At 52.7% G+C, this 12,074-nt stretch overlaps 6 protein-coding genes across 6 annotated transcripts; 3 read left to right on the top strand and 3 right to left on the bottom strand.

Annotated features, from left to right (window-relative positions):
* Nucleotides 1-819: 819 nt before the first annotated feature.
* On the top strand, nucleotides 820-1,923 carry HD553DRAFT_362402 (short-chain dehydrogenase). The gene is made up of 3 exons (XM_046183991.1): nucleotides 820-1,347; nucleotides 1,386-1,560; nucleotides 1,674-1,923. The coding sequence occupies exons 1-3, from the start codon at nucleotides 957-959 to the stop codon at nucleotides 1,867-1,869; spliced, it is 762 nt and encodes a 253-aa protein (XP_046033614.1). The 5' UTR covers nucleotides 820-956; the 3' UTR covers nucleotides 1,870-1,923.
* Nucleotides 1,924-2,134: 211 nt separating this feature from the next.
* HD553DRAFT_326188 (uncharacterized protein) lies at nucleotides 2,135-3,135 on the bottom strand (the record flags this gene model as incomplete). The annotated part of the gene is made up of 5 exons (XM_046181676.1): nucleotides 2,135-2,153; nucleotides 2,221-2,476; nucleotides 2,588-2,671; nucleotides 2,740-2,973; nucleotides 3,012-3,135. The coding sequence occupies 5 exons, from the start codon at nucleotides 3,133-3,135 to the stop codon at nucleotides 2,135-2,137; spliced, it is 717 nt and encodes a 238-aa protein (XP_046033613.1).
* A 1,141-nt stretch (nucleotides 3,136-4,276) lies between these two features.
* Nucleotides 4,277-5,478, bottom strand: HD553DRAFT_326187 (uncharacterized protein; the record flags this gene model as incomplete). The annotated part of the gene is made up of 3 exons (XM_046181675.1): nucleotides 4,277-4,932; nucleotides 5,000-5,077; nucleotides 5,139-5,478. The coding sequence occupies 3 exons, from the start codon at nucleotides 5,476-5,478 to the stop codon at nucleotides 4,277-4,279; spliced, it is 1,074 nt and encodes a 357-aa protein (XP_046033612.1).
* A 774-nt stretch (nucleotides 5,479-6,252) lies between these two features.
* Nucleotides 6,253-10,059, top strand: HD553DRAFT_317778 (uncharacterized protein). The gene is made up of 16 exons (XM_046180794.1): nucleotides 6,253-6,757; nucleotides 6,861-7,706; nucleotides 7,805-8,020; nucleotides 8,142-8,230; nucleotides 8,334-8,408; nucleotides 8,475-8,515; nucleotides 8,574-8,647; nucleotides 8,712-8,819; nucleotides 8,880-8,931; nucleotides 9,005-9,134; nucleotides 9,193-9,235; nucleotides 9,306-9,312; nucleotides 9,373-9,406; nucleotides 9,469-9,518; nucleotides 9,594-9,688; nucleotides 9,748-10,059. The coding sequence occupies exons 1-16, from the start codon at nucleotides 6,649-6,651 to the stop codon at nucleotides 9,861-9,863; spliced, it is 2,085 nt and encodes a 694-aa protein (XP_046033611.1). The 5' UTR covers nucleotides 6,253-6,648; the 3' UTR covers nucleotides 9,864-10,059.
* A 543-nt stretch (nucleotides 10,060-10,602) lies between these two features.
* On the top strand, nucleotides 10,603-11,071 carry HD553DRAFT_276783 (uncharacterized protein; the record flags this gene model as incomplete). Its single annotated transcript, XM_046177970.1, has 2 exons — nucleotides 10,603-10,818; nucleotides 10,886-11,071. Coding segments are annotated over 2 exons (402 nt in total), but the record flags the coding sequence as incomplete, so codon positions are not given.
* Nucleotides 11,072-11,217: 146 nt separating this feature from the next.
* Nucleotides 11,218-12,074, bottom strand: HD553DRAFT_123583 (uncharacterized protein; the record flags this gene model as incomplete). The annotated part of the gene is made up of 2 exons (XM_046176525.1): nucleotides 11,218-11,232; nucleotides 11,316-12,074. A coding segment is annotated over one exon (700 nt), but the record flags the coding sequence as incomplete, so codon positions are not given.

Below are 12,074 nucleotides of genomic sequence, written 5' to 3'. Positions count from 1 at the left end.
TAGATCGAACTCGAGGTCGTGACCTCGTCATGTGGACCAACAACAACCCAACAAACGACTTCAGACCCCGTTAACTTTACCGGATCCGGCGGCCTAACTGCTCTCGAAAGACCTCGACGATCGATGAAACGAACGGGCAGAACAGCATTCAACTTGCAACTTGATTTGCATGCTCGTTTCAAAATGTAAAGGGAAACCACGCAGACCGTGTCGGATTTCTCCCCTGGATGGGATACTCTCCCAGGTTCCGAGGTCGTACAAGGGATTCAATCCGTCTCCCCGCGGCGAACAGGCGCGCGGCTTGATATGTTCGGGCGACATTCTCGAGATGTAATTCATGGATTACGTGCTGTCGCACAGCTCGGTACGTCAACCTCGCAGAGAGAAGGTGTTAGCTAAGCTACTGCAGTGTATAATACGGTCTTGTCTTTCCTGCGTACCCATTCATTCGGTCGCGCCCTGGATCTGTCATGTTATCATGATCATCCTGGGGAAGAGTCGGGCGAGGACGGCTCCCAAGGTCTGGTCTCAGTTAGGCGTACCATCAGATTAAAAATGGTGGAGGGAGGATCCGATGTGGAGGTCAAGGACGGTTCTGGCTGGTCTTGCGGAGGGTGGCCTTGGGCAGAGTTTAGCATGGTGTGTGTCATACCCGAGAAATTCTGGTTTATGATTGGATTGGATTGGGTGGAGGTTTCGAGGTGCCCGAGCTCGGATTCGGGTGGAGTATACAGTATCGTATGTGAGGGAATCGTATATATTTATAGGAACGAATGAAGTGGAATTTCGACGTAGGTGTTGGGCGACCGGATTGGAGATCACGAAACAAGATAGTCGGGAAGAGGGCTTTCGGTATCACACATATACCCACGCACACACCCATACACACGCGACGGTATCCGGGACCGCCTGCAACCATACCTTAGCGCCCACCCGCCCACACTTCTACACACAAGATGTCGTCCCCCTTGCTGGCGGGAAAAGTCATCAGCATCACCGGCGCTGGATCCGGGATCGGACGAAGCTGTGCGATCCGCCTCGCTCAGGACGGCGCCAAGGTGTCCCTGACGGACATGTCGTCTGAATTGCTCGAAGAGACGATCGAGTTGGTCTGCACGGTGACGAGCAGGGAGAACGTATTAGGGCGGGTATTGGATATTGTTGATAGACAGGAGGTGGATGCGTGCGTCGAGGAGACCGTGAGGAGGTTTGGGAAGCTGGATGGGGCCGTCAATGCCGCTGGCGTGCATCCGAAGGAATCGGGGAAGGAACCTATATGGAACGTGACCGATGACGACTGGGCGTTTGCGCAAGATGTCAACGTGAGGGGGACACTCAACCTCGTCCGTGCGCAACTCAGGTGGATGGTCGGCGCTCGCGACGAGGTCAAGGGGGATTCTTTGGAGTCCCGGTCAATCGTCGTCCTGGGTCGATCTGCTCGGTAAAGGGAGGAGCCAAGTTGGCGGCTTATACGGCTAGCAAACATGCTGTTGTAGGATTGATGAGAGCTGCCGCTATCGACGCTGCGCCTCATGATATTCGGGTGAACGCTATATGCCCGTGAGTTCGTTTTTTTACTTCGACTGAAAGGCGTTGTCGATGACACAAAGCTAATAAACATGTTCGATATGTCTCGGTTCGTCTCTTTCTGGCCTCGCGGTCATCCATCGTAGGGGCCCGATCGACACCCCCATGTTACGATCTACCGTGGACGCCGAAAAAAGGGATGCCATGGCCCGATCGCTCCCCATCCAGCGTTTGGGTGGAGCCGAGGAAGTCGCCCATCTCGCCTCGTTTTTGGTCTCGGATCGATCCAAGTTCATCACCGGTTCTGTACAGATGATCGATGGAGGACAGTCGGCGGCTTAAAGACAGTGAAAATACCAAATACAGCGTTCATACCGATCATCAGGTGAATGTGAGCGCTACCGCACACTGCTCGTTAACAAACATGCATAGAGATATTACTACGTCGAAGCATATTGAACAATCAATTCTTCAAGTAGGAGTGGATCCTCGCGACACATCTTTTGTTAGCAATACTCTCTCTCGGCACTGGGGATATGATTCTTGTTGATCCTGCTAATCGAAGTCAAGCGATGGGTTTTCTGCAATCCCTCTGTACCAGCGATATTTACGATCCACGGAGAAACCTCATGAAGCCAAGCCAAGCATCGAGCCCGGCTCTCAGCATTTTCTGCGATCCGGAGTACATGCCACTTCAACTTCTTGACCACGCCCTGACCCATTTCACCGAGAAAGAGGATCTTTTCTTGTTTAGGATTCCTGCTTTGATTCGAACCTGCAACGGTGAAGGCATCCTTGGTGTCTGAGAGGAGATCAACAAGCTCCGATAGAGTCGTCTTTTCCGCAGCACCCTCATGTCTCCACGCGAGACCTTCTGAATCCAACGAATCTATGGCGTCTCTCAGGTTCTGCAAGTAACGATGGGTAGTCTCCTCCGGATCGAAACTGCCTACAAGTTCCTCGGACTTCTCGGTCAGCACAAAACACCAAACCCCGTCGGGCGTATATCGATATTTCCAATTTCGCTGTGCCCTCCTTGTTACATCTTGAACCAGCTCACCATGCTGAGCGGTCAAAATGCTCGAGCTTGATTTACTCGATTGGTCGGGAGTCCATGATTCTACAGAGAATATTGCCTCTTCGCCTGCCGTATATGTCAAATCGTAGCGCAGGTCAATTGACAGTTCAGACACGACCAGAGAAGGGACTGACCTGTGAGCATGTCAGGTGCGATGTGATGCTCGGAGGGCGGCTGATCGACGCATCGCGACTCAACGATGGTAGAAAGGCTTTGATGCACAGACGATTGCGATTTGACCAGAGGAGATGCCCCCGGGATCCGAGCGAATGGCTGATTTCGCAACCGATCTGCAAGGATCTCCCAGTGGTCCTCAGGCGTTCCCGTGAGTTCCTGGTCCACCGGATGCTGGCGTCGAAGTAGAAGATCTGTCCTTATATCAAAGGGCGGTAGCTTATCCACTGACCCCGGTGCAGAGGTGTAGCCTGCAAATGAGCTTGAGACAGGGAGCCAGCGGCTTGACTCGAATCAGAACCTGAGTTCCGATCAGTGCTTGGTTGCTTGTGCGAATTCAGGGAAGGGTCAGGCATGTCAGAAGTTTGCGAGTTCCTGAAGCTGTCAAGCAGGGATTTGTTGCGGTGTGATGCTTCAAGGGGAAGGATGTATCAGGCAAATCCTCCCCAATCGGGGCCGGTATATATAGGCGCTGCCTAGCATATAGCTGCGTGAATATGATGAGCGATGTCACGTCATAGATTAGACGACATCCTTTGTCGCGCTGAATGAAACACCCATGTTGTCCTGGATCGGCGATCGGTATGGCGTTATCATCTCGGCATGAGGCATCAGTACGCCATACGCGAGATCCTTTGTTACGCTTCTCGCTTGGAGTGCTGCTCATCTTGGTGTTATCAAGTCTCCTCATCGGTTATTCGACCAGTGCTTGAAATGTCACATGACGTTATCCGTCGATGATCGCTGATCGATGCTCAAATCGAAGACTCATCGTCTTGCGAGAGCGTCGTATAGCTGGTAGCTTATAGATCAGATCAGCTTTATTCCGACACGAGTGGCGTTGCAGTAAGCGCGCGATCTGTGACCTGCGTGGTTTTGGCTCACGGTTCAGCGGATTGATCGCTCCTATCCCGGTAATCTTGATGACCGATGTAAAGGGGCAGAAGCGGATAGAGTTGTACCCTTGCTACCCTCCTCTATGACCCCTACTTTTCTCGCCGCCCTCATAGTACTGAGTTCGCCAGTTGGAGGTCGAGGACGTTGATGTCATCAATCCTACTCAGCACTTTGTAAACGGACGGACTGTTGATGCTTACTTGTCGTTTTCGAAAGAGTTAATGAGAACTTGAGAAATGGATTGATTGTATCTGCATACGATCTGAATATGTGCTGGACATCACAAGAGCTATTCGAGACAGCAGACTTCCGTACATTTGGGGGGCTATGAAACGATTACATCTGTGAACGGGAGGAGTTACAAGTCGGCCTCCTCTACCTCCTCTCGACATCTGACCTGGTGCAGCTTTTCGGAGTCATCGACTGTGGTATTGAATAGAGACGAGTTCGATGATATGTTGAGCATGAAATGATTCCGCCAGATGGGCACGCAATTGAAAGGTGGAACAAGCTTTGTAGTCAATGGCTGGGAACATTGAAAATCTGGTGCGACAATTGCAATATGAACTCAAGAGAACTCGCGCAGAACAACGTATCGCCTCAAAAGTGGTCCCTCTTTTCCTCTGCCATGCCGGACAACAACCCCTTCGCTTTGCCAATCGAAGTGAGACGCCAGTCCTCTTGGCCACCGGTAGAGAGAAGCAGCTGGGATTCCGCTTTAGCGATGGCAAGGAAGTGAATTGATACTTCTCGAAGCCAATTCAGGCTCTCGTTCTCGCTGTCACGCTGTTGCGCCATCCGCTCTAGATGCCAGTCCAGCTTGTCGTAGACCCACCGACCCATGTCAACGAGGAAGATCAGCTCGAAATCTTCCTGCGTTTTCACCTCGTCTGATCGCGCAAGCTTCGCAGCCTTTTCCATCCGTGTGACCTGGTTAAGGAAGATCGACAAATCTCCTTCTCTCCAATTAGGGGCTTGTCCATCCAGGACGAGTACGTGGTTTCGAATCCGCCGCTGGAGAGTGGGAGCATCTGAGTCCGTGGGATAACTGGTCTTGTCTCCCTTGCGCTTCGGGACGAACGTCCACTCCCAAAGCCCGTTCTTCGAATGTTCCCTAACCCATTTGGACCCCGCCTTCCGTGTCGTCCTGCCAGCAGATCCTTCACCTTGAGTAGGCGCTGTGGTGACTATGGAGCCTGTCGTGAGGCTATCACCTTGCCGAGTCGAGAGTTCCCCAGGAACGCTCGCCGTTCCGGCTGTCATATATGTGAAATCAAAGCGCAAGTCAATCAGAGGGTCCCACAACGCTAGAAGGGCACCAACCTGTGACCATAGAGCCGTTTATCTGGGAACCAGGAAGGCGAGTCGAGGGTTGAAGGAGCTCCGAGCCTGCCGGGAGGTCTGCGTCCAACACAGTAAGTAAGTCAGATTTCGCCGCGCTTTTCGATCGACCTCGACTCACCTGTATGAGCGGAGACGCTGGCGGAAGTTGGAGCAATGGATACCTCAGGTCCACCTGACGGTTCCTCTCTGTGAGCTTGCGTTTCGGCCGTACCGCCAGCAGACTTTGGGCCCCAAAGTGGAGATCGTTCTTGTAGTGATCGCAAATAGGGATCTTGGTACCGGTGCAGATCGTCGGGGAATTTGAAGATCGTGCCATGAGAACAGGGGTTGACCGAACCTCCGCTGGGACTCAGGAATGAACCTGGAGGTAAGGTGCCTTCTATGCGGCTCGACACGTCAGACTGAGCGGGTTGTTCAGCAGATGAGGGATCGTTCGGGTTAAGGGAAGAGTCAGGCATGGTAAAGGTCTCGCGAAATTGTGATGCTGTAAGGTAGGAGCTGAAGATTTATGGTTTGGTTGAAAGGGATATACAAGGCGAATTCCCTCCCCAATCGGTCCGGTATATATAGGCTTCACCTGACAAACACTTAGTAACCACTCGTGTACTGGCGGCGAGCACGTCATACACGACGTCCTTTGTTGCGCTGATTGAAATAGCGAATAGGCGCCGTATCAGCATGACGATACCATGTCGACATGAGCCTAAGTACGTCATAAAGCAGATCCTTTGTCGCGCTCATCGACTGAAGTGACGATGATCACATCATATCGCGATGAACTTGGCAGTGATGATGTGCGCCCTTGATCGCTTTTGGCTCAGGTTTATCGTTTTGCGAGACCGTTGTATAGCTTATAGATCATGATGGAAATCTCCCAATTTGCCTTGTTGCGATTGAAGTGGCGTTACAGAAAGTGCGGTAAGCGCGTGGCCTGCGAGATTGGAGCTCACTCACTGCCTAGCGAATTATTCACCCTTTTGCCGGTCATATACCTAATAGCAAGCGATATCGGGGTCGTAAGACAGACAAAAGTGCATCCTTTACCCGCCTCTCTCTACCTTATTCGATCCTAACCCTGCGCTGTATGCCACTTTCGGAGGTAACTTGGAGGTCCGGCTGAGTCGGTGATGTCATCAATCGATTAGCACTTTGTAAACAAAGAGGGTGTTGAAGGAATTGAAGGATTAGCTGTTGTTGTTGTCGATTCCAAGAGAATTGATGAAAAGATTAGAATTTGATCGAGATTTGTCGAAGAACGACAACGAGCATCATCCCACCCAAAGACAACCATGTGATCAAGGACAAGGAGATGCCTTCAGCAGTGCGCAGTGCTGTCTTCGGCCGCAGTTCATTGCCACTCGAAGATTGAAAGGAATACTCGAATCTTGACGTCAACAGGCGACAGGCCGTCATCATCAATCTCCGCCTGTCTCGCTTGGCATCACAAGAGTCGATCACTGCTCTGGCTCGAGAACCAACGAAAAAGTTTTGAGAGCCTGATCATCTACTTTTCTCGATTCTTGATGCCAGTCAGCTTTCAACGATAACGACCTCCATTCTGTGCGACGAAGCACACCTCACGAGAAATAGTACGAGATAACAAACTCTGAACCTTCGTTCGATCAGTGATGCCGCTCTCGGGACCACGACCTCTTTCAGACGTCCCGGAACCTGCTGGTCATCAAACCAGGCAGTCAACTCATACGGCCGAGGAACGTGGAGGTCCTTTACCTTCAGGTTAGCAAGCACCCTTCCCGGACTCATACTTACTCGAAGCGAACAATCTAATCTGATGGCCATCGTCTCTCGCTCCCCCGATCCCTATACGTTGCAATTACAGATCAACCAGAGTTCATCCCCCTGACCACCACAACATCGACTCCGACTATACGCACCGTTAGCACCGTTCCGACCTCCAACTCTGATCTTACCTGTTCCAAGCACACAAGTACCTCCCGTACATCCCTTCCTTTCCCGGAAAACGAACCGACCACAGGCTACCTCGATCCATACATCTATACACCGGCAGCCGCACCTTCTTCTTACAACGGATATGCATTGGGTCCTAAGAGGAACCAGAGCGTCGGGTCACGGTCGCTAGCTCCGAGCGATAGTGCGAGCAACTTCGATTTTGGGCCGGATGCAGACGATCGGGGTAGGGATGAACTGAGTGGTGACGCTATAGGACAAGCGGGGCTAGGCAGGCAGAAGAGCACGTTAAGACCGTTGGATGAAGAGGGGGAAGATGTCACGCAGTCCGATGTTCGAGGTTATGGACAAGGACAAGGATATGGATATGGTTACAGATATCAGGATGGACAAGATGAGCAAGGTCGATCGCCCTACACCACCAACAAGGCGGCAACGGGTTATGCCTATCCACCGGGTCCTTATCCATTCGGAGCTCAAGCTCGCTCTCAAGCTCTTCCTCCTCTGCCTCAACAGGAACGTCATTCGTACTCGGGCTTGGAGGCTGGTCGTCCCGTCTCGGCCGCAGGACTCTCGGGGTTGTCGTATGTAGACGAGGAAGGGGGGTACTATCGTTCTGGTTCTGGTTCAGGGTCTGGCTCGAAGAATAACGTGGGAGGTTTCGGAGGTCGGCAGGGGGAGAAGCATGGAGGAGAGGAAGAAGGAGAGAGTTTGGTTGGAGGTGCGGCTTTTCCGGCTGGGTCGCCGTTCTTGGAAAGTGAGTGGCTATGGGAGGTGGCTCGCCGGATGTTCCTGACCTGGGACAGTTATCAGCCTTACTGATACCTTCTCAACGACCTGTCTCGTCGCTTACAGCTCATGCGCACAACCACAAGCACGATCCCACCTCTTCGTCTTACCCACCTTCGATCGACTCGCGGCTCGATGACTCGGTCCCGGGATCGCCCAAGTGGTACGAACAGCTCCTGGGGATCGGTCAAGGGAAATATCCTATCGAACAACAAATCGAGAATAAACGACGGGGGTTGGGCAGGCAGAGATGGCCGTACGCCTGCTGGGTGTTGACTTTGGGTGAGTTGTGACAGTCTCGATGGTGTCCAAGCGGATGACGATCCGTCTGAGGACAGGTTGTCATCAAGCATATGCAGAAAGCTGAACTCTTCCGCCGCGACGATACTGTATCTTCTCGCAGCGATGTGTGGGGTGATGGTCTGGGAGATGATCAGTCAGAACCATGCTCAGGGGACGCCAATCGCCATCAAACCGAATTTCAACTATATGGTACGTCCCGCTCGGATCCGCTTTGTTTGCTGGGATGTTCTCCTCATTCAGGCTACCGAATCCTCTGCTGACATGTGTTGCCTGTCGGACTTTGGCGTCATAGATAGGACCGAGTTCGGGAGTGCTGATCAGCGACGGAGCGAGGTTTGTGCCATGTATCAAACGGGTCCCGGATCTGGTGAGCATTGCCTTTGAGGGATCTCCGTGGGGTTGTAGCTGAGAGTGGTTCTGTTTTCGTTCGCAGCCACCGTCGTTCCCATTGGCTTGCCTTAACGATACTAACAAGTGAGTATCTTGAGACTGTTGTCATAGAATCGTAAGCTGACTAGGGCTTCGATGGCAGCCCTCCCCAATCGTCCTGCTCGCTCGGCTCGATCTGCGGGTTCGGCGGCATCAAGGACGACGAGACTCCGAATCGTGAGTAAGCCACGAGATGATCTGGTCGGTAACTCGCATTCTCACATAGCATCGCTTTCTACAGAGTGGTTCCGATTCATCCTCCCGATCTTTCTGCACGTGGGGATCGTCCACCTACTGCTCAACATGCTGGCTCAGCTCACCATTGGAGCTCAAGTGGAAAGAGAGATGGGTGGGTATCGTCGGGACAACCGGAATGGGGATCTCGATTACTGATCGAGGCAGGATACAGGGACGGTCGCCTTCGTGATCACGTACTTTGCGGGCGGAATCTACGGTTTCATGTGAGTGTCTCTTGCCGGACGTCAAGTAACATCAATTCAACTGTTGAGACATCCTCTGGCATGCCGATCCTAGATTGGGTGGAAGTTTCTCTCGTACCGGCATCCCGAGCGCCGGTGCTTCGGGAGCCTTGTTCGCTTGCAGTGCCGTCATGGTTGTCGACCTAGCTCTGCATTGGAGTTACGAGGATCGACCCGGACTGAAGGTTAGCATGGTTTCCTGGTGGACAGGATGTGCGGCTGCTTACTGATTGCAATACTTAGGCTTTCTTCTTGTTCTTGGAATTTGGCGTCGGAATAGCCATCGGTAAGTCGAGGTGGATGTCATTCTGTATCGACACTACCTGATACTGACTGTGCTTGGCTCGCTTCCTCAGGTTACATGTGAGCGGAATCGCCACTTCACGCCTGCTTAATCAGACTGATGTGATCGTTCGACTGCAGTCCTTTCGCCGTCGACGGAATGGCTCATCTTGGAGTGAGTGACGAGCTCATCGTGACAACAGGGTATCTTTGCGGCTGACCACGTTCCGACTTCAGGGATACGCGATGGGCCTTTTGTGCGGGATGATCTTGATGCCGGCAATACTGTGAGCAGGTCGTCATGTACCCTGTCCGCCTCGACGTTGTCCGCTTATCGGGCCTTCGCACACGTTGTCTTCCAGTCCGACGAAGAGGAAGGCTGTCATAGTCTGGGTACTGCGTGCGATTGCGCTTGTTCTCGTTATCGCTGGATTCGTCTTGACGATCAAGAACTTCTGTCAGTGCCTTACTTGCGTATCCTGATCGCTTTGCATACTCATCGCACCGGCCTCGCAGATACCGATGATCCAAACGCCGCTTGCCAATGGTGCAAGTACCTGTCTTGCATTCCTACGAAATCCAACGACCACTGCTCGGGGACGGTAAGTTGTCTTCCTGATATTGATCCGTAAAAGCAAGCTGAGGCGAAGATCGAGCAGGGACTCGTCATGCCCGACACATCTTCGGGGCTGATTACGCAACGCTCTCTCGAACTCTGATGATGTATCAGGGAATGGATACACAGTTCGCGATATCAACTGTATCATCGTAATGATTATCCCTTCAATGTAGCTTGTGACAACATACATACCCCGAATACGCCCACGACTTTCGCAACATTGGCTTTTCGCAACATCGATTGACTTTCGGCGTTCGTTTGCGCAAGATGTCGAGGCCGTAGTCCACTTCAAAGCGTTCAAATATAGAACGCTCCGGAAACGTATACCTGCAGGTGTTGCCGTTGCTGGCATTGGGTTTCCGTGACGAATACTATCCGGAGTTTGCGGATCCGAGACACGACGTGTCTGCCTGGTTACTATTCGACATTGGCAAGCGTTTCTATATCGATATTTGATGATCGAAGAGTCGATGGGTAATTCGACACCGTCTCAATCTGACTCGTGATGTACCGCCCCCGTCCTTTACGAACAAGGGAGATCCACACTAATATCATCTCAGCACCGATCTTGCACTCGTGCATCAGAACTCTCTAGAAAGTTCAACTGCAATGCCGAGCATATCTTGGAATTTGTTTGCTCGCTTCTGGCTTGCGCTGCACCCGCATTCGCTTCCCCGACGTCTCACCACGACGGGTCGTGCAACGTGACGATCCCCGGCATCTATACCAGTAACGTCACCAAGTTCGACTGCCCATCGACCACCCGATCTCACCTCTCTCAAGCGCAGCTGCAATGCGCGATGGACGATTTTGCGTACCTCTTTTATACGGCAAAGAACGTCACGGCGGCGTTCGACAAATACGTCGCTACGAACTACGTCCAGCATAATCCCAACATCGCGGATGGTCGGGCCGCCGCGATCGCTGCACTTGAGCCTCTCTTCAGCAGTCCGACTACTTCGTTTGACGTGAGTCAAGCCAGCCGAAGGAACGGGGGTCAGGATACTGACGTTTAACGCCATCGCATGGACCTAGATCGCCCGTGTTATGGTCGGTCCTGAATACACCGTCATACACATCAAGGCGATCACTACGGGGCAACCCAATTATAATGTCTACGACGTCTACAGGACCGAAGGATCTTGCATCGTCGAGCATTGGGACGTCATGGCCGCTGCGACCGTCGACAACACTACCGTCAGCCCCCATCCTTACTTCTAGTTCGGCAGATCGGAAGACGGCGACAGAGACGGGTGAGAGAAGTTGCCTTTGTAAAAACGAATACGGATCGTAGGATGCTGTGAAAATAACGGGTTGTGTATGTTGGGAATTGTACCTCCTGTCGGCTCGAACGTCGCACATTGTGATGCCATCATCGATCCCTAACACCGTACAACAACGTGAGCGTTCGCTCTTGTTGTCTTCCGCGGCGATAGTGAAACTTGGGGTCCGGCCCGATACATGCCTAAGATCTGCAGCACTCTCCCTGCTGGCTCCATGTCTTTTCTGACCGATGTCCTGCTCTTACTCCCCCATTGTTACGACCACCTTCTGCGCCCTCACCCCACTCTTCTGCCGTTCCATCGCCTCTTGCACCTTGTCCAGTCCGTGTCCGACGACCAACGCTTCCGGCAAAGCTCGATAGCTTCCATCGGCCAGAGACTTGGGCAGGAAGCTTCCCCAGAGCGCTCTGGACTTGTCGTCATCGTATCGCAGTGCTACGCCCTTGATAAAGTTCGACTCGACGCCGGCAGGGAGAGTTTCTTTGACGGGAAGGACGGAGGAGATGAATAGCCTCGTCCCCGGTTGCTCGGACTTGGACGCAGTCAAGATCTCGGCTAACGAGCTCGTCGATCCTGCTTTCCCTGCGCAGTCTAAAGCTCCGACGATGGGCTGGCCAGAGGTAGCGGATTTGAGATCGTCGATGATGGAGGAGCTGGAGTAGTCGAAGACTTGGGCCGCACCGAGGGATCGGATGAGGTCAAAGTTGGAAGGGGAAGCCGTCGCGTAGACCTTGTAACCCGAACGAGCGGCGAGTTGGACGCCGTTCAATCCGACGGATGTCGCTGCTCCCCAGATGATCAAGGCTCCCTTGTCCCCGGTTTCCTGCTTCGAGGTCCCGCTTGCGGCAACGGGGATGTCGAGCTTGAGGTCGTCGTCCGAATACAGCCCGATGGCAGCCGTAGAGAATCCTAGGGGTACGACGACTGCGTCCTTGAATGCC

This window comes from Filobasidium floriforme (assembly GCF_021052385.1).
Source record: "Filobasidium floriforme strain CBS 6241 chromosome Unknown HD553scaffold_23, whole genome shotgun sequence".
NCBI lineage: Eukaryota > Fungi > Basidiomycota > Tremellomycetes > Filobasidiales > Filobasidiaceae > Filobasidium > Filobasidium floriforme.
This window is presented reverse-complemented; position numbering and strand designations above follow the sequence as displayed.

Bases quoted from the DNA above. Each gene is read 5' to 3' on its own strand.
- HD553DRAFT_317778 (XM_046180794.1), top strand. From the start codon at position 6,649: ATGCCGCTCTCGGGACCACGACCTCTTTCAGACGTCCCGGAACCTGCT. The intron at 8,648-8,711 runs GTGAGTAAGCCA...CGCTTTCTACAG, and splicing joins GGACGACGAGACTCCGAATC to AGTGGTTCCGATTCATCCTC. The intron at 8,932-9,004 runs GTGAGTGTCTCT...TGCCGATCCTAG, and splicing joins GGCGGAATCTACGGTTTCAT to ATTGGGTGGAAGTTTCTCTC.
- HD553DRAFT_362402 (XM_046183991.1), top strand. From the start codon at position 957: ATGTCGTCCCCCTTGCTGGCGGGAAAAGTCATCAGCATCACCGGCGCT. The intron at 1,348-1,385 runs GTGCGCAACTCA...GCTCGCGACGAG, and splicing joins GGGGACACTCAACCTCGTCC to GTCAAGGGGGATTCTTTGGA. The intron at 1,561-1,673 runs GTGAGTTCGTTT...CATCCATCGTAG, and splicing joins CGGGTGAACGCTATATGCCC to GGGCCCGATCGACACCCCCA.